General features: G+C 43.4%; 1 protein-coding gene and 1 long non-coding RNA gene across 3 annotated transcripts in view; one reads left to right on the top strand and one right to left on the bottom strand.

The window, feature by feature from the left end:
* Nucleotides 1-17,669, top strand: part of LOC119149656 — a 65,780-nt gene extending 48,111 nt beyond the window's left edge. The window contains exons 3-6 of the mRNA XM_037391178.1: nucleotides 12,820-12,970; nucleotides 13,373-13,414; nucleotides 16,540-17,364; nucleotides 17,598-17,669. Coding sequence (XP_037247075.1) covers nucleotides 12,820-12,970; nucleotides 13,373-13,414; nucleotides 16,540-16,706 — 360 coding nt within the window. The 3' untranslated portion in view covers nucleotides 16,707-17,364; nucleotides 17,598-17,669. The remainder of the gene's footprint in view (nucleotides 1-12,819; nucleotides 12,971-13,372; nucleotides 13,415-16,539; nucleotides 17,365-17,597) is intronic.
* A 7,229-nt stretch (nucleotides 17,670-24,898) lies between these two features.
* Nucleotides 24,899-26,623, bottom strand: LOC119149671. 2 transcript variants are annotated; one of them, XR_005104814.1, is made up of 3 exons: nucleotides 26,468-26,623; nucleotides 26,253-26,347; nucleotides 24,899-25,963 (listed from the first exon to the last, which is right to left on the bottom strand). It is a non-coding gene; the product is annotated as an uncharacterized LOC119149671 (long non-coding RNA). The 2 variants fall into 2 exon arrangements; XR_005104818.1 differs by having other exon boundaries at nucleotides 24,899-25,797.
* Nucleotides 26,624-27,238: the final 615 nt, after the last annotated feature.

The following is a 27,238-nucleotide window of genomic DNA, read 5'->3' as shown; positions in this document are numbered from 1 at the left end:
AACAATTCCTATACTATGTCTGCATGCAGTGGTAACATGCAAGGAATATGACTCTTCAATCTGACACTGCCCTTTCTGAATTTCCAGAGATCTCTTCCTTTTACATAAATGCATTCAGGTTTATGGATGGGTCATCTTAGAAGCTGGAATTTTATCTTTCCCAAAGATGGCTTTTTCTTGATGCTTTGCTGCTACTCTACTCACTGCTGATCAGGAATGGCCACCTGAAGGGAGAACCGGTAATTTGCTCCAGCAGGCACCTGCACCGCTGTAGGAATTGTCTTCAGCATCACCAGTTACTGCCAACTGTGTCAAGGTGGTGGTTGTGGAAGGAAGACTTTGCCAAGAGGTGACCAAGCACATTGTATGTGTAGATCAGGAATACTTCCAGGAAAGTCAGCAGAGTTTAAAAACTCAGGCCTCTATTGAGTTGCATCACCTCCTCCGGCCCCACACCCCCAGACCAGCATTCAGAATAAAAAAGAATAAACACAATTTCTGGTTCAGGTTCTTATTTTCAGATATGACTAATATGAATGTAGAAAGGTGGGAGAATCTGGAAGAGAGGACTCAAGAAAATGAGCCTCTTGAAAGAAGTCCTTCCTCATCTCCACCAGCTATATGTTGTCTTGTGACATGAGGTGAGTGTACAACCATCCAGTCTCTTAAGAAGGCTCTTAGCTAATGCAATTCTGGATCCCTCACTGTTTGACACAGGTTTGAGTCCTTTTAAAAAGCCTCCAGGCTTTTGCCTTCATTGAACATCATAACTGAATTTGCACTGCAGTAGGTAAATGAATACCACTGCTGGTTTATTTATTTGCTTATGGATTGATGCTGTGGTATCACGTGTGATACCTCCTAGAAAATTGCATAGCTCTGGGAACGTGGCCATGGGTGCAGTGAGTTTTACTTCCCTGGCTGTTTCCCTCCTTTTCTAGGTTTTCCCTTCATGTGCATTTCCTTTTGGGTTTGTCCTCTTGAGTGGCAAGTGCTGGTGCTGGCGGTGGGCAGGAAGCTGACCCCAGGAACTGCGAGGGAAGGGCTTGGGTGCAGCCTTTCCCTCCCTTCAGGGCTTCAGGGCAGGAGTTGCCGGTACTCCCTCCCATGCTGATCCCAACCTGCCAGCTGGGGTTTGGTGGGGAGAGGTCTCTGCTACAGCCTGTTCCTGGGAGGTAGGCTCTCCCTTAGGGCGTGCAGTGCCTCTGGCTGTGCTAACAAACCACTTCTTCCCCATCAGCAGGCATGCCTCCTTTGCAGTAATGCAGAGAAGAAAAGGGCTCCTTGGTTTATTTGCCTCTCTCCTGTCCTTTATAGATGCTGTGACACTGAGCCAGACCTCATTTACATGTAATTAACTGCACTTGTCCCTTTAAATTATGAAGGCACACAACTGGCTACAAAATGGCTTAACAGGTACCTATAGTGTATAATTAGCGTTGCATGGGCTCCTCATCTGTTTGTTGATGGGCTAGTACAAGCAAGTGCAACCTTCCAAATGACACCAGGCACAGGCTCTGTCTGAAGAAGAAAGCGCTTGTCTGTTGGAGGCAAAGCGGACAGAAGCAAGCCCTTGTTGCCACCATGGTTAACACAGAGCCCCCACATGTCTGAGTTCTCCTGAGGGTGCCCTGTTTTCCTTGCAGATGTGCTGCATAGGCAGAGCCATGGGGTTTTTTACACTGGCCCAGGGTTTCTAGCCAGTGGGCGGCCCTGCTGAGGGACTGCGTGATAGATCCTTGCCTGAGCCACCATAAAGCTGGAAATCTGCAATGTTTCTGTACTGCATGCACAGATTAGCTACCTGGCATGTGCACAGCCAGCATGAAGGTCCTGGGGATTTCAGACATTGTTGTTCTGCTTGTGTGAATAGATAGTATGGTAAATCTGAAGTGTTTGGGACTGTGGATTTGCTGTGCTTACTCATGTTATTTAGCTGTCAAACATGCATGCTAAGTCAAACATGATCCTGAGCTCTCACATCTACTGAAAATCCTCAGATCTTTTGTGCAAAGTATGTACAGACAGTTTGGTTGCTTTCTGAGATGTTGGGTTTTACAGGCTGTCTGCCAGCCTAGCAGTGGCCAGAGTTAGTGGGGTATTGCTAGAAGTGGACACTTTGTCCTGCCCTGAATGGGGAGTCACTTGTGAGACCAAGCTTGGGTGATGACTTCAAGTGGTGTGGTGCCACCATAAGCAACAACATAAGGAAGATCACTGCCTCATCACACACATGGGTCTGAGGAAACTGGACTGTTTCCAGTCTTAAATATAATATAGGTGAATTTAAGGGTGTGCATCATGTCATGCAACACAGAGCGTGAATCACATCATGTAGCAGTGGGAGGAAAAGCCCCTATGGGTGCCCTTGAGAAGCAGCTCCTGGGGGACCTGGGTGCGGGTGCAGCTGCAGTCTGGGGTGCAGCATGTGAGGAAGTTAGGTTGCCCAAGGGCAAAGTGGGCAGTTCTGGGTGTGCTGGGCCAGGCAGAGTGCCTTACCTGCATGTCTGTGCATGTGTTCATGGGTACGTAGGTGTATAGGGGCTGCAGTGGTTTGGCAGGGGCTGTGTGTGTGTGATGTGGGCAGGGGTCAGCCCTTGGTGAGTATGGGAGCTATGCAGCGAGAAACTCCCAGGTGTATCGTGGAAGATCCCTGAGGAAAGTGGGATTTCTCCTTGCCAGAGGAGGTGGGGGTACCTGCTGGAGAGCCCCACAGAGCAATACCTCACCTTGAGTGCTGAAAGGATGGGGAGGTGGTGGCCAGAGGGGGGGTGGCACCTCCTCCTACCTGTCAAATGGAAACAGGAGCTTGGCCTTCGTTTGTCCTGTGTATTTAGATTTCAGGCTTTGCAGGCAGGCACTGGCCCTTACTGTTTGTACAGTCCTTGGCCTGGTAAATCCTGGTCTTTGCCAGGGCACCCAGGCACCTCTGCAGTACTAATGAGCAATAACAGACTCTGCAATATTAACTCTTTCTGTGCTCTCTACAGCAACCCCTGGCTGCACAGTCAGGCAGGCTCACGGGAGAACAAGACAAGCAGGAGGGTAATTCCATTGGGATACAAAGGAAGGGATGCAAGTGCACTGCTCAGCCACTGCGCACCGGAACAGCGGCAGAAGTTAGTTTCCTGGAGGCAGCTAAGTGAGATTTGACCAGTGACTAAAGCACAGTATGGGGATGTTTGTAGCACAAGAGGGGCACCTGAAAACTGGTTTCTGAGGGTCTGCCTAATCGGAAAAGTTTTTAAAACACTAGAGAATTTATATATGGAAGTGTGAGAGGGAGTGGAAATTTGGCTGAGGAGTGAAAGTGGAAGTAAGGAGGTTTAGGAGCCCTGTCACCCCAACACAGTCAGGGTAGTATCTCCTCTGAGCCATGGTTCTATAAACACTGGTTGGTTTTGTATCTCTGAGATAACCAGGTCAATTAAATTCATGATATACTTGAAGGGAGCGTGAACTCTTGGCAGGAGGAACTCCAAGCCTTTACTTGCAATGGCCTTCAAGGGCAAGTAATTACACCTCGCTCAGTTTATGTGTCAATATTTCACAGTGAGATACCTCTCTACTGAGTGTATAGGTACTCTGCCCTTTAAGATTAGCTCAGGGGAGGAGGACTGATTGCTTCTCCTCTAGAAAGTTCATATTCCCCAATACTGTCAGAGGATCTTTATTTCTCTTCCAACTAAGCCAAGTGGTATGAGTTCAGTGAATTACAATAAGAGAGACACTCCCTAGTGCTATTTTCAGTCACTTATCAGATTAGATCAAGTTGCCCTTTCCTTTGAAATGAAAGTAATCTATTACGTGTTTGTTGCACTCTCTGTGTAACTAAGTCGAGAAAATCAGTATCATGGCAGTCATTTCAGTGTTGTGCTTATTATTGCTAATGCACTATGTTCTGTCATTGAGAGAGTTCCGAGATGTGGATTCTTGAGATGCTGATGACAGAGGGCTCTTGAGTTAAAAGGTGAAAAGCAAAGGAGCAGAAAGGAGGGTGCTGGCATTATCTGACAAAATTTGCTAAAAGTAATTTTTTTGATCAAACAGCATTTGGGCACTGCTGATTGCATTCATTCTGTTCTGTTATTCATACATACGTACATCCATCCATCTTAAATTTTATTTTGAATCTATGTGCACATCCTTTTTGATCTGTTGTTGGGTTGAAGACGTACTCATTAAAAAACCTAAAAATCCACTTAGCACTTGATTCAAAGAATCTATCACCAATATTCGAGTGAGCGGAGGTTATCTTTAGTCGGCAGCGCTGGGTACATGAGGGATCGCTCCTCCAAAGTCATGCACACCAAGGGAACCTTTCAGCCCCCTCTTTATACAAGTCACTCATGTCTATTCATTAACTTTCCGGGAACTCATTAACATTTCTCACACCTGGACAATTAGCACATTCCTATTCAAGGACCTAGTATATCTTCAAGTTAACAACATTAACATATCTTGTGCCTGGACAATTAGCACACTCCCTATATCACCCATTTAAGGATTTAGTACATCCTCAAGTCAACAATAAGGGTCTTCTCAGATAAACATGAGCACACCTTTAAATAAATCATATATGGCCCATTATTCACACTCCATGAAAGACAACTGATAGCTTCCATCCACTGGAACCATATTGAATGCCATTCCTCATCCTGGCATCTCAGAGGAAGCTTTTGGGATGCTTTGTTGTCCTAGTCTTTAGAAATTTATTAGGCAACAAGTCATTAGCTTACTGGCTTTTCATCTACATACCAAATGTTCCCTATCTGGGCCCTTTTCCTTTTGATCTCATGCCCTGGGTGTAGGGCCTTGTCACTCTCCTGTTACTTGTGATTTCCCCAGGGATAGTGGGGGGTGTGTGTTGTGTGCCCTGCTTTGGATTCTTTATGTACATTTTATGAAAGCAAACTGAAATAGAAAAAGTTTTTTTATAGGAGACAGGAGGCACAGAGTGCCTGGAACCTCACCCTAAAATGGGGTGAGTCCCAGCTTGACCCGGAGGGCTGCCTATTTGTCTCCTTTTTTGAAAAAACAAACAAACAAACAAACAACCCCCAAACTGTTCACATTTCCCTACATTATCTGCTTCCCAACAGCGATAACATTTCAGAGTGCTGCAGAATAGACATACATTGACTATTCTAGTTAGCTTTGTTGTGTAATTGTAAGAGGAAAAAACCCAACCAAACAAAAAATCTACATCTGAACAGCAAAGTACGTTGGGTGGAAAAGCAACCTGGAATTCAAGATTGTTGTAAAGCAATAAAGACACCACCATGGATTGCAGTAGTCCTTCTTCACATCCCTCCTGTTAATCAGCTCTGTCTTCCTTATTCCTTTTCCTACACTCATTGGGCAATCTGATGGTTTGCTCTCCTTACCTGGTGCTTTTTGGATGGAAGGCACAGTTCAGCTTTCATCTGAAGATGCTGAGTCCTATTTCTCTCTCTCTTTTTTCTTCACATCCTTTAATACTCTTGGTGGTTGCCATTCCTTAATCTTTTTTCTTCCTTTTTTGCAAGTCTCCTGGGATATTTAGTTCCTTTTCATGCAGCTAAGAATATGCACCAAAGAGCTTGGATTTAGATATTAAGGTAAATCATTTAATACAGATACATGAGGAGGTAATGTTTATCAGAGGTACATTTGTTTTCCACTGAGAGAAGAAGCTTCTGAAAATCAGCTTTTAAAATTTTAATAGATTATTCCTACTTTATGGAAAACATGGATGGGTCTCTTTCTAATGGGTTTGTAACAAAGGAGATGTGTGTGAGACAGATAGAAGAGGGCGATAAAGTGAAGCCTTGCCTCCCCTTTCCCTTCCCTTTCCCCTTCCCCTTCCTCTTTCTCTTTCTTTTTCTCTTTCTCTTTCTTTCTCTTTCCCTTTTTCTTTTTCTTTTCCTTTTTCTTTTTATCTTTTTTTTTCCTTTTCTTTTTCTTTTCCCCAAAACAGTCAAAGAATATCCAAATGTGAAAAGTTCAATTAAGATTTGAAAAGCATATATAGACACACACAGGCCGCACCTCCTGACTTCTATCTGAACTCACCTCAAATGCAGAGCCTTCTAGCACCTGGCAGTTGAATCATATATCCTTGACAGCAGGCAGATGAGGATAGTTTTCCTGTAGTACGGCTGGATACTTGGATGATCTTTCTTGTCACTGGTCAGGAGTATGTCAGGTGTTACTGTAAGTACCAGCACCTGGGCACAGAAGTCATCGCTGGGTTCTGGTGCTTGGAGCAGGGGATGAACCGCAGTCTGGTCCCTCTCTGGCTCCATGTTACCACCTCTGGGACAGTGGCAGCTTGCACCATCAGGTCCATACTGTAAAATGGCAGCCCAACCTAAATGCCTCCAGCCTCTCTCCTTGGGGTGCAGGGCTGCCACCAGGCAGCACCACAGATCAGAGCAGGCTGCATGGGCTCCCTGGAAGAGCAGGTGGGGGACATGGAGGTGGCTTGCCCAGTCCGGTGGTACCCTGAACCCTCTGTAAGTGGATGTGTGCTTGTCCTTGTGCTGCTGGCTACAGCAAGGTGGGATACACCGCTTGCCTGTCCCCAGCACGCCTCTTGGTACCTCCACCCTGTGCCTGAAGTTCTGCTTGGGTCCGCGCTGTGAGGGTGCTCACAAGCCTGAGCTTGAGCATAGGCCTGGGTTTGTGCTGCACAGGGCAGGTAAAGGAGGTGCTGGAGCACGGAGTCGCAGTGGGCACTCTCCCCTGCAGAAATCGTGCCAGGGAGGCCAGCAGTGTCCTCTGTTCTCACATGCGTGTTCCCTACAGCTATAGGAGCTGTGAGGTGACAGGGTCAAGAGGAGGTTAGGTCCAGAGAAGGCTAGCATTACAGATGGTACAGGAATTAGTTCTCACCTGCCATTAGGTATGAAGTGATGGGAAGTGATGAGTGTAGTTAGTGGCGGGCTATGACAAAGTGGATGAAGTAAGGAAGGTGGTTACATTAAGGCTAGGAGGTCTGGCAGTTTGGGTGAGTGTACTTGTTCTTGGCTCAGTTAAAAGCCCTTTTCGAAGCTATAGTTACTGATGACATGCTTCTCTGGTGGATGAGCAGAACCTTCTGAAAGGTTTTGGAGAAAACCCCCCAGTAATTGCCATGACCTACCCATAGCAGGGGATCCTTCCAGGACAAACAGGTGAAATGGAAAGGCAAAGGCTGGCTCTCTTCAACCTCTGACATATTCACTATTGCTATACAAGGCACTCTGCAGAAATTGAGTTAGTATAGGGGTAACTTCCATCTGTTTTGTGCGGAAAAAAACCAGGGTATGATTCAGTTCCTGTCTTGGATTAGAGCAGATGGCCCAGGTTTGAACCGATACTTTACTTTTAAAAAAAAATAAATCACGCAGTTATTCCTACAAGTTTGTTTCTTCTTTCACAAGGCTGGAAACTGGGTGTGAATTCCAGGGAAAGGGTTAAGTGTATCAGGAGATTGTCAGCCATTGGTCTGACTTTAAAACAAGGTGCTGGAGGGCATATCTTAACTTGACTTGTTGCATTGTTAATTTACAGTTTGGGTGTGGAGGGACCTGCCTTCCCTTCTTTGTAATCTATGCAGGTGTGCACAGGACTTCAAAGCTGGTTGCAGTGGATCTTATGTCCGTGAGAAAGCCTCGGCTGAACAAAAATGTGCTGGGAGATGTGAACCCCAGCTCCCTTGTGCAACTGCCTGCAAGTCAGTTTGTAAATGTGGATTTCTGCTGGGTATTGGTTATACAAAGGGCCTTCTCCGTAGGCCACAAGTCCCCCACTGCAGATTTTAGGTCTTACACTACCGTGAGATTTTAAAATTATTTTTAAAAATGTGAAATCACATAAGAACACTAGTCACTTGCTCTAATTTTTTTTCTCTGCTTCCAGATGACTTGTGAAATATTCCGGTTTTCTACCAGTGTTTTAATTAGCAGTATTTTGAGGTATCTCAGAGGAGAGAATTTTAACCCAAAAACTGATCACAGACTTTTCACGCTGATAATTCACTAGTGATTATTTGTCATGTCAAACTGGGCAGCCAAAAACTATTCTACTGGGCTGGGCTGGTTGGCTAAAGCTCTTTAAACCTGGTGTAACTCAATTGCACAGAAACAGCTCATTGTGAGTGGTGAAGCACAAGTGCTCCTGCTCTCCCAGACCCTGTGTGCAGTTGGAATTTGAGGGAAGTGGAACTTGTGGTGGGTTTGGTGGAGCAGGGTCTGCAGTTTTGACTGTACAGGTACCTCACCATTAACATCTTGCAGCTGAGCAGAGCAGAGATCAGTCTTTCCCATTTTTTCTCCACAAGCTGGAGGAAAAAGAATTACTAAGCACCGCCCCCCCCCCCTTAACATTAGTATAGAAAAGTTGACAAGGAGATTGCGTGTCAGTGAAACTGTACCTCACAAATTTTGCCAATTTACTTAATGACTCCAGTACTTCATTGTTGCTTATTATTGTGATCACAATTGTGGAAAGAATGATAGAGATTGATTCCTTATGGCTCTGCTTTGTTCAGTGGTTTCTTTTATAGCTTTCTCTGTCCATTTTATGTTTTCACTAATCAATTTTTTGGACGTCCCCGAATGAAATTCAGCATTGCTCTATAGGGGAGGGTACTACAGCTGCAGTTGTACAGTGGGGAACACTCTGTCAGTGGTTTTTAGGTTTTTGACATTTGGCTTTGATGCAGAGTGAGACTTGCACCTTTCAAATGCTTTTGGGGAAGCACAACAAGGGTAGCAGTCTCTGACGGCCAGGTAGGCTGGTACACTGTCGTGCTGTGGATGACTGGTGAGGCACAAGGTGTCTGAAGATGGCCGTGAAATGCTTATTGGCTCCAGCTGCTGTTAATGCCTGACTGCAGACATGGCTGAGAGCTGGCAAGAATTGCCAGTATTTTTAAATAAAATGTTTCTAGCTATAACAGTAAAATTATGAGTTTGTCAAGCAATTGTTTTATATAATTTTATATTTATATCCTCTTTCTGCAATTCCCCTCATCTCCTAACCACCAAAGACTAAAGGAATACAGAATGGCTTGGGGATTTTTCCTTTGCTTGTTTTGCAGAGGTCATGAGGCCCTTGTAAAAAAGCTATGGTAGTGTTTGCAGTCCTCTTTTGGGACAGCAAAGGTCCACACTGAACTTCTGGCTTTACTACATTCAAATACATGGGCTTTTCCTTGTCCAGGGAAGGAACTAAAGCCCATGATATATGTATCTCAGGTGAATATTCAATGTACCGAGCTATTAAGTCTCTCCTGTAGGAGCAGTTACATTTTGAATTAAATATTCGTTAGGCCAGAAAGAGAGAGGAGTTACTCTTTCACCAGCATTCAACCATAAAATGTCCCTGAACCCTCTGCTGTTAATATTCACCCCATTATTCGTGGATGGGACTGACGAACAGATTCCTTGATCTACCCAGTATGCCTTATTCTTGTAAAAATGGTGTTCTTACTGTCTTTGACTCTTTGAGAGTGTACAGGCATTACATCATGCTAAATAGATTTAAGAATGTGATTTCTGTGAACGGGAGCTTAAATCATTGACCAACTTACTGTGGAATTTTATGGAAGCCTTAAAGGTGGTCAGGAGCAGACCTTTAAGTGGAAACTCAGCATGGAAAGCAGAGCCACATGCAGCTGAAATGACAGCCTTAGAGTTTGCAGATGTTATCACTAAACTGCTTTGGAACAAGAAAAGACTGCCTGGAAAGATAAACTGTGTATTAGGCTCCATAGCTTGGTCTGTTGAGGGACTTGGGTTTATCACAAACCCCTACATTAAATGGTGCAGATCATTAAATGCTGCAGATGTCCTGGGTGGGAGAGATCACAGCTGGTGGCCAGGGTGGGTGTGTGCAGCCCGCCTGGGAGGGTGCCCAGCCTCCAATTGTGCATGTTCTTATCTGTTACTTGCTGCTGCCGGTGTCAGATGAACACAAGTTGTCTCATTTTAAAGGAGAAGTCTGATGCAAATGACTGTGTGACCTTTGCACAGGAAAATACTTGCACGAAAATACTTGCACATCCCTGATTTTTTCTTAAGCTAGAACAAAAAATAAAAAGATGAGAAGGGGAATTAAGAAGAAGATACATAAAGTAACAAATGTGAGAGAGGAACCAAGAGAGAAAAGAACAAAAAGGAAATTGACGTTGGTAACTACAGCAGGTCATTTACTCCCGAATTGTTACCCATTTATGCCAGAGCTGTAAAGCTAATAGCTTTTTTGTTGAAATAAGTTGCTTATTCTCCTGTCCAATGGTTGTTAACTGGCTTCTAAATATGAGGACTAGGCAGAGTATCAAGCTACAATTAAAAATAAGAATAAATTAAGGCTTGCCAATTACAGCACTGAATATCCCTGTGGCCAGCAGAGACATTAACGTTTTTTCTTGTGTCTGCAGTTGAGATGAATGAACAGTATGTCTTTTTCTCTTATCCTGCTCTCAGAGATGGCCAGAAGAGAAAGGGTCCCAGCTGAGGCAGCAGAGAGCAGTCAAAGAAACAGTAAAGCCTGTGAGGAAAGGTAACAAGTGAAGTTACGGAGCGAGTCAAACAAGAATCCCTTTTTAAATGGGATCCTGGACTGAAGACACAGGCAGTATGCTGCAACGTGAATGCGGCAGCAGAACTTTTCTGTGCCTGCGAAGAAGAGCATTCATGTGCATACCAAGGAACACAGATTTTTTGGATTTAGGAACAGAATTTCGTTAGGTAAGCTGAGTAGAGATAAAGATGCAGATGAAGAGCATTGGCAGAGGTAGAGTCAATACAAGAAGAGTACCGGGCATGGACTACAGGGGCCAGTGGATCAGTCCTGGGGGATCTGCCCTTTAGATCATTTCTACTCTATTTCAGGGCATGTCCAGAAGTGTGACAGACCCCGCTGGTCTCAGCAGCTCCAAGGACACTGAGCACATGTGGCCACAACTGATTAGGGTATCTTAGCAGATGAGCATCTTCTGCTGGCTGCGTTATTTATTCCTTCGCTCACCAGCAGTTGCACACAGATCAAAAGGAGTGGAAGTCCATCTCACTGTGGAGAAGTCTCCATCTTTCTTTGCAATTCCCTAGGGTGAACTGCACTTTGTGGTAACCTGCACACTTGCTGCCCTCTCCCAGCAACCCCTCTTGGCTATGCCTGTCCAGGCTGCTGTGGAGAAACCCCTCAGCTAGGGTCAACCCAGGCACATCTCATATTTAAAAATAATTAACAGATGTTGTTCATACCCCCATGAGATTTTCTGAAAGGTTTTGCAGACAAAAATCAGCAGTGGATGATGTCAATTACACGGAATAATATTAAAGTTATAGACACAGTTTCCCACTGGGAAGTGGAAGATGATATGCCTTTAAAACATTTAACAAGTCATTGTCCTCTCTGCTGTGAGTAGCCAGCCTATCTGTGGAATGTGTTTTCACAAGGTATAGACCTCTGTTAGACGGGAAACTTATTTTAGTACTCAGTTTCCATTATGTGACCCCTTTGACCATTTGGGAATTGGCCACGTGTGAAGATAGGAAATGCAAAATGAAGTGCATTAGGGGAGCAGCCAAACTCCAGACCTTCTCTTCTCCAGGCTTCTTCTGTGGCTGTGTGTAAGGCAGGACCCGAGGGTCAGGAGCTGCAGTGCTCACCTTTGGTTTTGTTCGTGCTGGCAGAATGCTTTGATTCTGAGTGAGAATGTTTTGACAGAGGAAAAAAATATTCCATCAGAGGCAACTAAGTTTCAGGAAAAAAAACCCAAACCCAACAAAACCCAAAAATGAGTAATAGGATTCTTATGCATAGCTAATTTTCCAGTGGAGAAAATAAAGTAAAACTGATTTTTTTTTGAGCAATTTTGGGTACCACAAGTCAAAATGAACAGAAGATTTAGACCTTTAATTTTCAGGAAATCGGCATAAATTAGGAACCTAAAATCAGAATTAAGGACCTTAGTGTTTTTTCTAATGTGGGTCTATGCACATAAACCCATAAACAGACAATGGCAGAGACTATCCTGATTCCAAGGTAGGGACACTTGTTTTTCTCTTTATCTCTAGTGGCTTCACTGGTTTTACTGGACTTCAAACATCCTGCGAAAATGGTGTGGTCAAATTGAAGCACTTTCAGAGGGCACACAGCTGCCTCAACTACTGTTGTCACAGCCCTGGTCCCCACTGTCCAGTTGAGCTCAATCTAATTCTAAGTCTTGTTTAATAATGAACAGTGATTTATTATGTTTGATTCCATGGGCCTTATACCTCCATGAGCTTGCATGCTGCAAGGTCCTCCCAACATGCTTGCAGTTTTCACCCAACTGTAGCTGGCCGCATGCTTACAGAGCTGGAAGAATCATCTGGCGTAGTTATTGGCTCTGCCTTCTAATTTCTTTCTGTGAACGGGTCCCTGGCTTGGATTCAGGCCACAGCCCAGTACCAATGGAATGAAAAATAATAGATTTCTTTTACGAAAATGCTTCCTTCCTACATAACAGACAGGCTTCTTAACTCCCTCTGCATCCCACACTTTAAGTGGAAATTGGGATTGCCATCTAGTCCCAGCTCCTGGGAGATTTTTTCTAAAAGTTTTTTTATGATTTAAAATTATTATTTATATATATATAAAATTATTTTAAAGGTTATTTTATTATTATTAAAAAGGTTATTAAATTATTTTTATTCTCTAGTTTTCCTTCCATGCCTTTTCTCGTTATTTTAGAGCTCTGTGTTGCTAGTAACTGTGAAGCCATGGTTACTCGAAAATGGGATTTTTTTGGGCTTCTGTTTCTACCATGTTGGATAATAGGGTGAAAACTGCCTTTTCTCACAGCAAGGGACTGAATGCGCATCTTGGGATCTCTGCAAGGTGTCCCCTTCACTGAGGCATATGGAGGCAATACACACTCACCTCCTGAGAACACCGGGTTGCTGCTTCCTCCAGCCAGGACTGCACAGCCAAGGAGAAGGTGGGCTGATCATGGGTGTGTAGACCTGCGAGAAAGCCCAGGGAAAACTCTGGACTACGGCAGCTCTAAGTACCTGTCAGAACTAGCTAACCAAAAACCTATTTCAAAAGTTTTTTCTTATGGAATTCTGCATCCTGAAGACAGTAACATATACAATAGCAGCAGTAAAAAATTCACATCACAACAGCAACTCATAAAACTTATTCAAATTAAATGAGAAATAAAAGCAATGCTGAATGGTTATTTAAAAATGCAGTAAACAGGAAGGCATACGTATTTTTTATTATCCCAGCGCTTCAATAAGTAAATAAAAAAAGTATCTGCGTGATAGTACTGCCAGGTTTTATTCCCCTGCTACCAGGTCAGGACCTCATGATCTCTTCAAGACTTTGATTAATAATATTTTATGCTTTCCAGGTGAAGGTGTTGCATACCATGAAGTGGTCCGGTCTCCAGAAGGTAGAAATCCCAAGACATTCACATGTGCTGTAGAGCAAGGTTGCATGTTTGCTTGTCTGAGGAATCTCCTGAATGGTCAACTGAGCATCAGGGATTTTTTTGTTTAAATTCCACTAAATTAAAAAAAAAAATCCTCTTTCTATTTTTTAAATAAACAGAACTTTAGTCAAAAAAGTATTGAGGAAAAGTAAGAGGAGGAAAAAATGCAGCTAGGATATATGTAACGTTCTGTAATGCATCAGCAGTGACAGCAGAGTCACAACTCCTTCACCTGCAAGTGACAGACCCCATCAGCTGTGTTACAGAAATAACAGGGAGAAAGGAAACAGGCTCAGGATATTTCACCATGATGTCTGGTTCCAGCACTACTACAGTTACCACGGGGAGAGGATGATTAATTGAACCTAGTGCTAGCAGCTCATATGGGCAGCAGCGAGGCTTTGGCAGTCTCAAGGGCAGCCTCCCAGAGTCCCAAAAAGCTATTCAAGGAGAAAAAAAATGACTTTGCCCTTTTGCGCCTGGAATCCGGATGTCTGGCAGAGGGGGCAGGGGCGGAAGGGAGTTGCAGCTCTGCATTGTCCTTCGCTGTTCACATTGCTGACACACCCCGATATCCTTCTGCTGTGCAGATCCCTTTCAGCTGCCTGGTCTTAGCACCTTTGGCTATAGGAAGGGCTGAATGCTTTCCTACATAATGCCCCGGCAGTCCCCTCCCTACTGCTCCAGCCGAAGAAATCTCATGTTTAGAACACTTTCTAAAATATGCAGGCTTGATATTAGTCGTGAATTTGAGGGTCTCCCTGCTTTAGACTTTTTCCTAACTTGCTTTACTTGGGCTCCCTCACCTTTGCACATCCATGTTGTGTTACTGCCAGAGCCTCCTGAGTTGTTTTGCTGTTACAGGTGCTGGAGAGCTGCTCACCCACCACCCACTCGTGCTTTTTCCCTCCCTCCCTCCCTCCCTCCATCCCCGGGATCTGTGTCCTGCACAATTCTGACTGACTGCAGCATTTGATCTCCTGTGTGGTCCTCCCTGCTCCTCCAGGTCCCTCGCTGGCATCGCTCCAGCCCTGCTCCAGTTCTTGATGGTCACCAAGATATTGACTTCTAGGTTAATTATTTCTGAGCATTCGGGGTCTTCTGGGTAGGGGTTGCAAGCTGGGGAGGCCCTGAAGAACATTTTAGTTCTGTGTACACCTCAAGTGAAGGAGAGAACCCCCACACCCACAGGTGAGTTGTGCATGACGAGACAACTGGGGTCAGGGCTCTGCAGCTCCAGTGGCAGCATCTCACTGCTGATCAACTTGAAACACATTTTTGTACACAAGTCATGGGAACATACAGCAACACTGATGGAAATGAGCTGATGAAGGTTTAGTTTTAAGCCATATTTTGTTCAGGGTTTCTAAGGCGTGGTTGCAAATATAATTCTTTGCCCTTGGCTGTGGAAGGGCTTATGAATTGCACTAACCACTGCTTACAATCACATTTTTCCCTTGCTGAGCAAGGGTGTGGGGGGAGTTTGCTAAAGAGGCTCCATCAAAGTGAAAACGCCATCACTCATTTTCAGCCAAAAGAAAAGCAGTGCTGCCCATGGCCCCTCAAAGGCTGGCTGTGGTTCTGCAGCTGGCTGCTGCTGCTCAAGTTGGGTATCCCACCACCGGCCAATGCAGGCTTCCTGCTGCTATGCACTCCAGGCAGACACACCAAATCCCCCATGCTGAGCATGAGATGAGAATTTTTTGGTCCCATCTCATGCTCTCTTCCCTTGTTTGCTTGCATCTCATACATTTGGGTTACAGTGACACCACCATCTTACTGCACAGCCATCTGCTGGGACCTGCTGGGGTCGTTTAGGATCTTGGGTCTGTTTAAGATGGAAGTAGTTCTGCACAGAGCAGTGATGGGGACATGGGCAAACATACTGTAACACTTGCTCTTGAATGCATCCAATCATTTAAATGAGTATCTTTGCTCCCCTGTTTTCTAGGTTGCTGGTTTTCCTTTAGGTTCTCTCTCTGTTACAGCATTACTCTGCAAAATTTCACATCTCACTTCACATCCTCACATGTTTTTTTGGCCATTCATAGCAGTGAGCAGTGTCAGCCTGTGGATTTAAGTGTCAGTAAATGCAATTTTTTTTCAGTCTGTGATCTGTAGTGCCATGAGGATATTTCTGTGTGGGGCAGTTTCAATGGCCAACTCCCTTTAATAGTCATTATTTATAGAAGTCCTGCCATGAGACACACTCTTTTACCCCTACTTTTTATATTTCCTTTCATATTTTTGTTTAACATGTTTTCAGGACACTCTTTCAGCAAACCAAACAGATAGGGTAAATAAATGAAAGGTGACCTTTATGCACAAGGAAAGAGTTCTCATGAATTGCAGGAAGTAATACACTATATGGGAAAAGCACCTCCTGCTCTTTTTTTGTTGTGGTTTTTTTTTTTTTTTTATGTACAGCATTTTCCCCAAACTCCATAACTGTAAACCAGAGCCTTAAGTACCAGCCAGAAGCAGACTCCTGAGTATTTCATATTATTCAGCTTTGCACAGTTTCCTGCCTTTGTCCTTAGACAAAAGGCTGCAGTCTATTAAATTAATCTGCTCAATTTGAAATGAAGGCCATATTAAATAGCCTTCACTGTGCATTTCTATAGATAGAAAATGCTTTGAGGGTTATCGAATGCCTGCTGCAGCCATCTACTGCTACTTGGTATAAGTAAATGCCTATTTAACCAGGCTTTGAAATGGGATATGATTGACAGAATAGCATTACTCTTTCCATATCCTCATTTCCATTATTTCACCCATCCACTGTGTTTTTCTAAAAAAAAAAAAAATTCTAAAGCCCTAAAATCCAGACTCCAACTTCCAAGATATACCTCCCAGGCCTTCTCTTCTCCTTCACCATCTCCAGCACCTCCCTGATCTCCTTTGCTCACACACTCCCACTTCCCAATAATCTGGATCTTCTCTTACAACTGCTTTGCATTACAGACATTAATTTACTTCCAGTCGTACTGTTTTTCTTCATCTTGTGATTGTTGTCTTGGTGTCTGGCTAAACCAGCCCAGCTCCACCTGCCAAAATTTTATGCCAAGCATATCCTTTCTTTTCAGATAAAATGGCAGAAGCGCCGCCCCGCTCCCAGGCTGGTGGGACGGGGCTCTCATCTATGTGTCCCTGTGAGCACTGGATACCAGGAATTGGCTGCTTGTGCCGCTCCCTCCCTGCCTCTGGTAGAATGTGTTTCATCTCCTTTTTCACCCTCCTAAAAGCCAAATGATGTTTGCGGAAACCCTTATCTTTCCCTTTTCCCCATATCTGTGTTGTCAAGGGTAGAGCTTGTTGAAGTACTGCCTCTGGGAAACTAGGTTTTTTGGCTAGGTTAACCTTCTTTTCTGACTTAGTCCTCCCATTTGTTATTCATGATGTGAGCAGAGAGAGAGGTGTAAGGCTAGGCTTCACAGTAGAGAATATTCACCATATAGTCACTCATGCTGCTTGTTTATCAGAAGCATGTATTGTTTATATAAAGAGCTAGGATGTCTGATCCTTGATAAGGTGCTCTGCTTTCTACTGAGAATGAAATTGTAGATGAGAATCACATTCACAAAAAACCTCCAAGCCCAAAAATGGAGTGGTGGAAAATGATGAATAAATAATGTGCTTTTAGTATGAAGTTTGAAGGCATGCTTTTACCATCCATCCGACACACACCTACATGTAAGCAGCAGCAAGGACAAAAGCAGCAAGGCATATCTGTGAAAATATCACAAACAACTCTGACACCTTCCAGAGGCACTATACCGTTATGACTTGCTATAACATTTCCAAAATTTTTCCTCCTTGACTTTTACCAAGTGGCATCCTGACCCACATACACCTGTATGCAAGTCAGGTCCGTGAGAACCACGCATACCACTGGTCACTAACTTAGGTAAGTTTTCCTCATACTTAGCATCTACTTCCCAGACATACTAACGTGAGGCAACTGAGAGAAAGCGGCAGTTGGTCTTGGTATATAAGATTTTCTAAAACATTTTCAAATCATCTTCTCAATGTGTACATATAATAACCATACTTTCCTGGACTCATTTGTAATGACTACATGCTCAAAACCTACCACTTGTAAATGAGAACTGCACAGTGGCATAAATCTCCTGTAACACAGTAGGGAATCAAGCCAGTGGGACAACAGAAAATCAAGAAGATTGTATTTATTCCTTTCATCATTACATGTTCACTTTCAAAAAAAAAAAAACCCAACAACAAAACCCCAACACACAAAACCTGAACCAAACCAAGAAACCAAGCCAAACCAAGGGCATATTAAACAATTTATGAAAAAACTTGTATGATATAAAACCATTAAAAAATTACTTCATTATTATGTGCTAATAACATTGATATGGGGAAACATTGGTGGAGAAGACAGAAAGTTGGAACTACGTTGTTATTATATATATTATTATATATATATTATTAACTCATATGATGCTTGCCTTCTTCTAGTGAGGTGATTCCTATTCCTATTTACTTGATGGTGTACAAAACCCACAGCCATCCTGATTCAGTGGAGGGACTGGTTCCTGAGAAAGCAAGAAGTATTGGCAAGAGGCCAAGAATATTTTTGCATACTTTGTGTAGAAGCACACACCTGGTGCATTTAAGATGATACACCTTAAGCTGTCATTTCTTTGTTCAGAGTTTTTTCCTCCAGATGAAGAGTAAAGTCTCCAGAGATTTTTTATGGAGGCAACATCATAGTTCAGAATGGCTCTTTCCGTCTTGGCATTGTGTGGATGTGTTAATATGCTTTTTTTCCTCCTGTTCAGCTTTAGCAAATTTGAACTTTATTTTTATTCAACTCCTGAATACTTACAATGTATTTAATTACTTTTTATCTGTTTGCTTTTAACTTTCTTCTGCATCTATGGTCAAGGCAATTAGATACCAAACAGCATCTGCTAGAAAGAAAGGCTGCAGAAGGTACAAGAATAACTCAAAATTCCAGCCCCTGTTCTTATTCTGTAATAGATCTTAATAAATTTAAGGGAAGATGACTCCTTCCAATATAATACTCCTAGCTGAACACAATTCTTAATGTGCATATTTGTTTATCTCAAAATGTAGGATTCAGTCCTACTCTTACTAGTAGTTTAACACCTCCAATGTTTTTCCTGCCTCTGATTTACATTGTTATCCATGAAATCAGAATCCGGTCCATAGGGATTGAACAATCCTTTCAAGATACTGCCTGTTTCCATTATGGCTGTGAAAGACAGTTTCACTTTAAGAAAAGGTTGACATTATTACAAGTCATATAATTTCAGCCCCAAATTCAGTGTTATGAGAATCACTTCAAGTTGTTCAATTCATTTCAGGCTAGAATGATAATATAGGAGTTGTAATGCTCAGCAAAGTGAAAATGAAAGCAAGCACTGAACTCCAAACCACATTTAAGAGTTGCTCTTACAAAAGTCTTTTTCCTTGGAGCAAAATGGAAGAAGAGAGAGAAAACACAAGGTCATCCAAAACTATTTTTTCAATCTTTCAATGATTATGTTCTCAAACTTTCCTGTTTGTGTAGTTTCAACTCTATGTGGCTAAATGAGATAAGTTAGGGCTTCATGAAACTGAAGAAACACTCTGTTTAAATGGAGAGTGCGGCTGTAGCAATGCTGAAATGGTTCACAAATACATGGAAAATCTGCATAATTGTTTATGTAATATAAGTGTGTTTAATAAAGTAGTTTGTTAAATGCTGAATTGTCACTTTGTTTTTTTCAGTACTTTTGGTTTATCATTATTTTATTTCAGAATTTCCTTTAATGGTATTTAAAACATTCAAAATGTTTGAGGTAGTCAGACTCAAGCTGAAATATTTTCATTAGCCAAAAGCAATCTGTCATAACAAAGCATCCTGACTGACTTTCAGTGGTTGATTGTATTCTTAATTTGCCAGAGCTTAAAATAGCTTTTTCAAACTTACATGATCTTTTAGAATTCACAAATGAGAGGAAAAAAAAGTTCTTTGCTTCATTCAGATCTACAGAGGGATTTTTATATTAAATGTTATGTGAACTGATGGGCTTCTGGGAATGGCTTTGGCAGCGAGATGCCCACGATTTTGGGGCTTGGGAAATCTACTCTTCAAGCTGATGCTTGGTCTCGCTGAAGTTCCTGAAGTTTGAGGAGGTGTACTTTTGGACAAGGCGGGTGGGAGGATATCAAGGTTGGTGGAAGGGCAGGGATGCACTCCTGCACTGAGACCAGGTGAAGGCATCCCAGATGGCAGGGACCAGAACCACAGCTCTGGCAGTGCTTCTGCCTCTTGCCCATCCTGTGCCCCCTCCTCCCCTTGTAGCTCATGTCTGCAGGTGATACGTAACCATACTGAACCTTAGAATAAGGGAGCCATCATCCTTGCACATGGCTATGTGTAGAGACAGAATTAAACATGATTTTAATGTTTTATTCCCATCCCATAACTACTGGTCACATTTCCCACATCTGTGTCACTTGTCCAGGATGCTTCTCATGTGCCTGTTTGCCCTGGCCTCTTGGTCCCCACTCGGGTTGCCAGCCAGCACTGCAGCCATCAGGACACTTATAGTGCATGGCATATTACTTTCATAGCTGCAGATACAGAGTGAGACAAAATCAATAGGAAAGCTACAGTAGCTCACCATGCCATTAATACCCTTGGGTTATATAGTACAGCTGATCTTTCCGATGGTAAATGATCCAGATCAGCGCACAGAATCATTTCAAAATGCAGAGTTTATGGCACTCTGGAGTACTGACCCTTAGAAGAATCAACTGTGGATCTGAATGCATTTTGCAGGGCATCTCAGAGCAATCTGCAGATGTAAGAGAGAACTGCAGGCATGCATAGGGCTCAATTTCAGCCTGCACATTGCAAGCAAAGCAGCTCTTTTTTGGGGTTGACTGCCCAGGCTCCCAGTGTTTCATTTCTGTACCAATGAAGAGGCATCACCCAACTAAACAGCAGGGCTGTGTACCTTTGTGGTTCGAGGCCTTTTAAGACTTCCCTGTGGATAGTGCAATACAAAATTGGTTCAATATGTGCAGCTCTTGTTCTGTTCATATCTATTTGCAGTGTGTCTCTTGCTCTTCTGCCTGAAAACTCCACTGACCAAACAACCTGACAACCTTTTGTTTAATGGATCTAGGACTGGGGCTGGAAGGATTTCTACTCACCTAGATTTCCACTAGCACCTGTAAAGTTACAGAAAGGACAAGGTCCCCCAAAGGGCTGGGTCACTTTGATACTGCTTCCTTTCCCTGGAGAAGATTGGGATGTAGCTCTCACCTGGGGTTTTTGACTACTTGGGACTACTTTGCAGAGACCTCTGTCTCTTGTCCCCTTCTCATTGTCCAGGCTTTCTCTGTTTCTGCCTCAACTGTGGTGCAAACCAGTGGGTATAATAACGGCAAATATCCACCCTTTTGAAAAGCAGAACCGTGTAACGCCCAGCCTGTCATAGGCACTCTCACACTTGTGTCCTGCTGTCCTTCCTCCTTTCTAAACATCCCATGAAAGGCTTGTAAGCTCGGGGAGGGACAAAAGGATGTGAGGACAGCTCTCCAGGACCATTCATGTGACCAAGCGCAGAGCCGTGTGCATGCAGTGATTAATGAGGAACGTATCTTAGCATAACAAAATGGTGTGGAAGCTCCTCTGATAGCTAAAAGGCTTTAGTTCAGAGAAAACTGGTTTCATTTATTGTAGGTTTTACACTGATAAATTGTGGTTCCTTTACATGGGGTCCTCCCTCTTCAATTCCTATTTATCTTTTCTGCTGAAAAATGTGACTGGAGTTTGACTTGATAAAAGCAGGACATTCTTCAACAGAGTAAAATGTCCAGTGTCATTTGGTACCAGATGACAGGAAAAATGACAGTTCTACTGAAGATAATTAAACACATCTTTTAACCAGCTGTTAATTTATATTCTGTCCAGAAAATTTTTAATACATTTACTTGAAACAAAAAGCAGTTGAAACAAATCCCTATGTGTACCAAAAGCTAAAAAATGGACTAAATACATAAAGCTTTCTTGGGAAAGGAAAAAAAAAAAAAAAAGGTGTATCCTTACACTTCTGGCAGACCATTACACAGACAGAATAGGAAGAAATATAGCCTTAAACTTTGCTTAGAAACCTGGAAACATACTGCTCTGTAGTACATTTCCCTGTCCTTTGCCCCCCCCCCCCCCCAAGAGAGCACAGTGAACTCCTCAGATGGCCTGATTCTGAGCTTTACAAATAAAACTCACAATACAAAAATGACAAGAAGGTTCACAACTCTAGTCTTCCTTTTCTTTTTCTCCATGACTTTTTGGGTGGTCTCAGAAATTATGTTCTTGAGTTTTTCCACCCATAGCAGATGGAACAGGGTGTTGAATCTTTAGGAAACAATTGTTTCCCTTAAAAATGCTTGCTGAGTATTTGAGTTGAACAGGCAGCCTAAGAAACAGATGACTGATTGAAAGGTAAAATATATTTAGTTGCATTGATTAAAAATTGCCAGTAATTTCATTGTCACATCTTTGAGAAATATTCTGAAATCAGTCATAGATGATTGGGGGTTCAATTTGTAAAGTGCAAGTAAATTAGGACACAGAAGGTCTACAAAGAGGGAATAAAATTAAATCTTTCCATCCTTCAGTGTAAGAACAATAAAGCAGTATAAAACCTGAGGATATTCACAGAAGTAAAACATTTCTGCTTTTTGCGCCCAATACAAAATGGATATATTTTTTTTCAGATTAATGGAGTTTTTTTGAGATTAATGTAGTAAGATGAAAATGTGGTCCTGATTTGACTGAAAATATTTGGACAGTTTTACTGAACTCAGTGAACAGCTTTGAAAAGTATTTTAAAAATTGTTTAAAGAACTCTTTTCAAATTTATATATGTTTGGCCTTTTTAAAGGAAACCATTGAAGGTTGCATTAAGTTACATTTATTTTTCAAACTAGTAATGGAATGAAATAAAATATCATATTTGACTTCCCCCTCTCCCCCAAATGATTTTTTTTACTTTTTAGCCCCTCCCCAGCGTTTGCTCTCATGGTATTGCACATCAGCTACTGATTAATCACATAGCTCCAGGCACAGCTGGGATCCTCTGCTCACTACTTAAAGAAGAGAAAATAATTTTCTTCTGGGAGTGGGAAGATGCAGGAATGTGAGCTCCCCTCCTGAAACCAACAGTGTCATCTCAGATTTATTTGACTATAAGGGAAAGCAGGATTTATCCTGTGCTATTGTTTTAGTTGTATGAGGGTGGTGTAAAAACTAGGCTTTCTTGTGTACACCAGCTGGAAAGGGAGTTTCAGTATGACCCACAAGCATTTCACTGCTGTATTTAGTAGTGCTGCATAGGTGGTGGGACAAGAGAGCTCCCTAGGGTCCGCAAGAGATCTGCTGAACCCCTCTGTGGCATCCTTCTGCCCCCTGCGTCCACCCCAGCCAGCACTACCCCCCTGCACATCCTTCCTTTGGTGGATACTTACTCACATGTCCTTTGCTGCTTGCTGGGGGACAAACAAGGACGGTCATTAAAGACTGCACAACTCCAGGAGCAAATCCTTTTGACATTTATATGGTTAAATGCAGACACAGGGCAAAATGGCTAACATCCCCTCAAAGATTTGCAGGTAAGGTGACTTTAGCCAGCTGAAGATCTGGTCAGTAGCTACTTAATGAATATTAAATGATAGGAGGAAAAAAAAAAGATGGTTAAATTTTTAGCCACGGCTTTATAGGTTGAGCTCTGCCTGAGATTTAGGACCTCAGCCAAATCAGTCCTCCTTCTGCAAAGTGAAGGCAGCTTTTCCTGCGTCTCTGTGTACAGGAGTGGTGAAGAGGGATGTGTTACGGACCACAAAGCACTGGCGTACCTAAGCGGTGCCAGCTGTATGTGCATCACGAGCAGAAGGAGTACGCATCCTCAACAAAACAGAGGTTTCAGCTGCACTTGGGCGAGGAGGGGGAAAGTAATTTTCATTCTTTACTCAAAACACTTCCACAAATTACATGAGAAAAAATGTAAAACTTTCTTCTCGGGGTATAAGCCTGTCTCTAGGCATTTCCTTTTCCTGATGTCCTGTCTGTTCTGTACCTGCCTGCAGAAGGGACAGGTGTGAGTTCCTGAACATTTTTCACTGTTCTGATGCTGATGACTGGTGCACCGAGTGGACCTGACTGGGCATGGCCAGTCCAATGCTTGGAGCTCATTCTGTTTTCTGTTTTGTTTTTGCTTGTGCAGGGTGGCTGGATGAGAACAATTCTGGCTGTGTTCAAAACTCTGTTGACTAGCCTGTAAAACAAATTATCACTAGATAGACCGATAGACTCACGTGCATGTTTTTGCTACAGGAAGTACCTGTGACTACACAGAGAGAGACAGCTTAAGCACGATACCATTCAGAGCCATGCCATGCACTTTCTATGCACTGACAAGTTTTCATTGAGAAGAGCAATTAAAAAACAGTAGTTCTACAGGAGATGGGCTCAATTTTGCACAATGCTAATGCAGCCTCTGACCTATGTTAAGGCCAGAAGGTTCCTGTCATGATATGAGTGCTCAAGCAGAGAAGAGAGCACAGAAACATGTGTCCAGCCCTTGCTGGTCGGATGCAAGGTAAGTCCTGTGGCTGATGCAGCACAAAGACTAGACACCTCTGAAGGAGCGCGAAGGGAGTGGTTGGGGAGGGGTGGATCACTGTGCCTCCAAAGGCAATCCAGCTTCGGTACTCTCTAGGAGGTTATCATGACGTTTGACTATGCCTACACTAGGTCTGTACGCAGCTGCACAGCCCCAAGAAAGAGTCTGTATGTCACAATATACACCGTCAGCCTGCAGAACTCAGCAGAGTTTGGGTAGGAAAGCCCTCACACGCTTTCCAGTCCTTCCTGCTTGTTGCCGGTTTTCCATTACTCTGCTTCTGGATAGCCCCAAGAAACCACAAAAACTTCCTTTCTTGTAGTGTTTCATCACTTTGGCCTCAAAAGGAAACTAACCAAAATGAAAAACAGCCGGACCAAAAAGAAATCTTGTAAACAAATAAACAAACAAACCCAAACCTTCAGAAACTTAGTTGATTTTAATTCCAAATCTGGTTTTGGCCAAACCGTGAATTAATTTTTAGTTCTTTTCTCCCCTGTGTGTTCATACATTCTTCACAAGAAAAATCACATTTGCTTCCAGTCCCCTACCAGTCTCTGATCTCTACTGCTATTTCGCTGCCGGTCATCAAGTGCTTTGCTGCTGTGCTACTGCTTATGTTGTGAGACAGTATTGCTGGTGATTTATGACTTAAACTCCAAGTTTTTGGTCAGCACCTAGTAAAAAATTATGACTTGTTTCTTTTCCTTTAGGATCTGGAATACTTTTGTCTCTTAGGTTGATGCTAGCACAAAGAGTTTTTTTCTAAACCCACTGGAAAGCTTTGCAGCTCTACTGCGCCATTAACCACAGTTTTTAAGGCAGGTAAAAGGTCAGTCCTAAAAACTTCACTTGAACTGAGGCGAATACGATCAATAATTAACACTGTTCACCTCTGATTCAGTTGAATTCTGGCATACAGAGTGCTTCTCTTGGCTTGGCAGTCAGGATTGTCAACTTCATGTTCGATTTGACCTGCCAGCAAGTGCTAGCCACAAAACGAGAGCAGGCGGTCAGCAGCTCTCTGCATCCTGGGTATCATTTGTTCATGGTGCTGATTTTGTAAAGTAAGGACACAATGGGAAGCAACTCGGGAAAGCAGGAGTTTCAGAGCCGGACCACTGGGAAGGGCCTCTGAATAATTACTTTTAATACAGATTATTGAAAAAGAAGCTGTTCTGTGCCAAAGGAAAAGCATCTGTGGGCATGGCAGGGAAGGTAAATGACCGTGTGCATGTGAAGGACAAGTGACAGGAGGCTGGGGAGTCAAAGTGGATTTATTCAAAGGGAAAGTACAGTCTGAGAAATTTTTTGCACACTGCTCCCCCCGTTAACGCCAGTCTGTTGTGAAAGAACCACCATGTCAGGTCTCCTGGGTGCCGGGCCTCTCCTGGAGGGAGAAAGGAGGCACAGCCGAGCACAGGGTGGCTCTGCGGGTGCCGCCTGCCAGGAGAGGTCGGGGCTGGGGCAGGGCCCGGGGGAGGCCCTGCAGCCCCAGCCCCACCGTGACGGGAGAGCACGCTCTCCGCCCGGCCACGCCGTTCCTAATCTCTCCCTGCTTTATGTTTTTAGCTGCTTTGTTTTCCTTGTCCTGCCGCCAGCAGGGCAGACAGTGCAGGCAGTCAAGGAGCAGCTGCCTGCTGGAGCTCTGAGGTTCGCGTCCCGCCGGCTGGACTGCTGGGGAAGAGCGAGCGAGGGGGTGAGATTAGGTGAAACATTAGCCACGTCCTCTTGGCTTCCCTCCAGAGCCTTTCAATTATTTCTTTATGTGCTGTTGGTCCTGTGCTTGTTTGGCATTTAAAAGGTATGCTCTGAGAGGATTTCACAACGAGCTGCCATTTTGCTGTTCAAAACAGATGCCAGCTTATCACTCATGGAAATTTATGTCTCCATGAACCCCTTCCTCTCCCCTCCCTCAGGGCTTACAGCAAAGCCACTCCAGGCAGATCAGTCATAAGGACTGTGTAATAGGCTAAAAATAATGCAAGTTATGAAAGTCTGGAAGCTGTTGCTCATTTTGGGATTTGAAGATTCAATTGTCAGTCAATACCAATGACTCTAGTAGCTGGACAATAGTAGGTAAGGGCCCAATAGACTCCCGAGATGATTAATGTGACTTGCAATCTGCTTACCTCAATGCCAGTTGCTAAACAGTGTCTCCTCAGCTTCCCAGGATGCAGGGAACAGGCAAATATTCATGACAGTTTGTCAGGAGCAGAATTTCACCCTAGATCAAGAAAAATAGGGTTGGAAGGCAGAACGAACCGTGCTTATATTGCTCCTGACATATGCCAGCCTTATCAGTTCTTAAAGACTTGATGGATACTCCGCCAGTGCCCCAGGAAACCTGTTCCAGTGCTTCCTTGTCCTTCCCATTGGAAAGCATCTCCAGATGGGAGCATGGGCTAGGTTCCTCATCCACCTGTCCAGCCACACAAAGGTGGATGGCATGTTGCAGCACTACTGGTGACTTGCAGGGTGTCCTAAAGAGAGTACTTCCTTCGGGTCAGGGTGGGGATGGTGAGAGGAATAACTCGATAAAGCCTGGAGGGTGGGGATGGTGAGAGGAATACTTAGATAAAGCCTGGAGTGAAAAAATTCAGATGGCTGAAATACACCTTCTGCCCTAGATGAACAACAGAGGGGTCAGAGAAGTAAGAAAACGCAGGCATGAGCTTCCACAGCTTGTACAAGCATTGTAGGATTGTATCTTAATTTTGTGCTAGCATTTTTAAGATCATTGTCAAGGGAGGCTGATGCACTGAAGATGACTCTAACAGAGTGTGATTCTTTAAAGGAACAGGAGATCTGAGTGCTCAGGGATCAAATATTTCATGTTTAATCTGAACTGGCTCTTTGACAAATTTTGTTGGCTGAACTGCTATGTTAGTGCTGTGTTGACACTACAAAAATGGGCAGAGGATTTTTTTATTATTATTTGTAAGGAATAGGTAATATTCTGACAAACTTCCAGGCAATTAGCACTGCTTTTGAGCTGATTCCACTTTTGCACCTCCTGGCAGACATCATGCAAAGAGTAGCTTGAGAAGAAAGACATGCCTGCAATTTGACAGGCTCATCGCTTGCCAAGAGAGGTCACTGCGGCATCCTCAGTGGA

The sequence above is a fragment of the Falco rusticolus genome, chromosome 1 (assembly GCF_015220075.1).
Source record: "Falco rusticolus isolate bFalRus1 chromosome 1, bFalRus1.pri, whole genome shotgun sequence".
NCBI lineage: Eukaryota > Metazoa > Chordata > Aves > Falconiformes > Falconidae > Falco > Falco rusticolus.
This window is presented reverse-complemented; position numbering and strand designations above follow the sequence as displayed.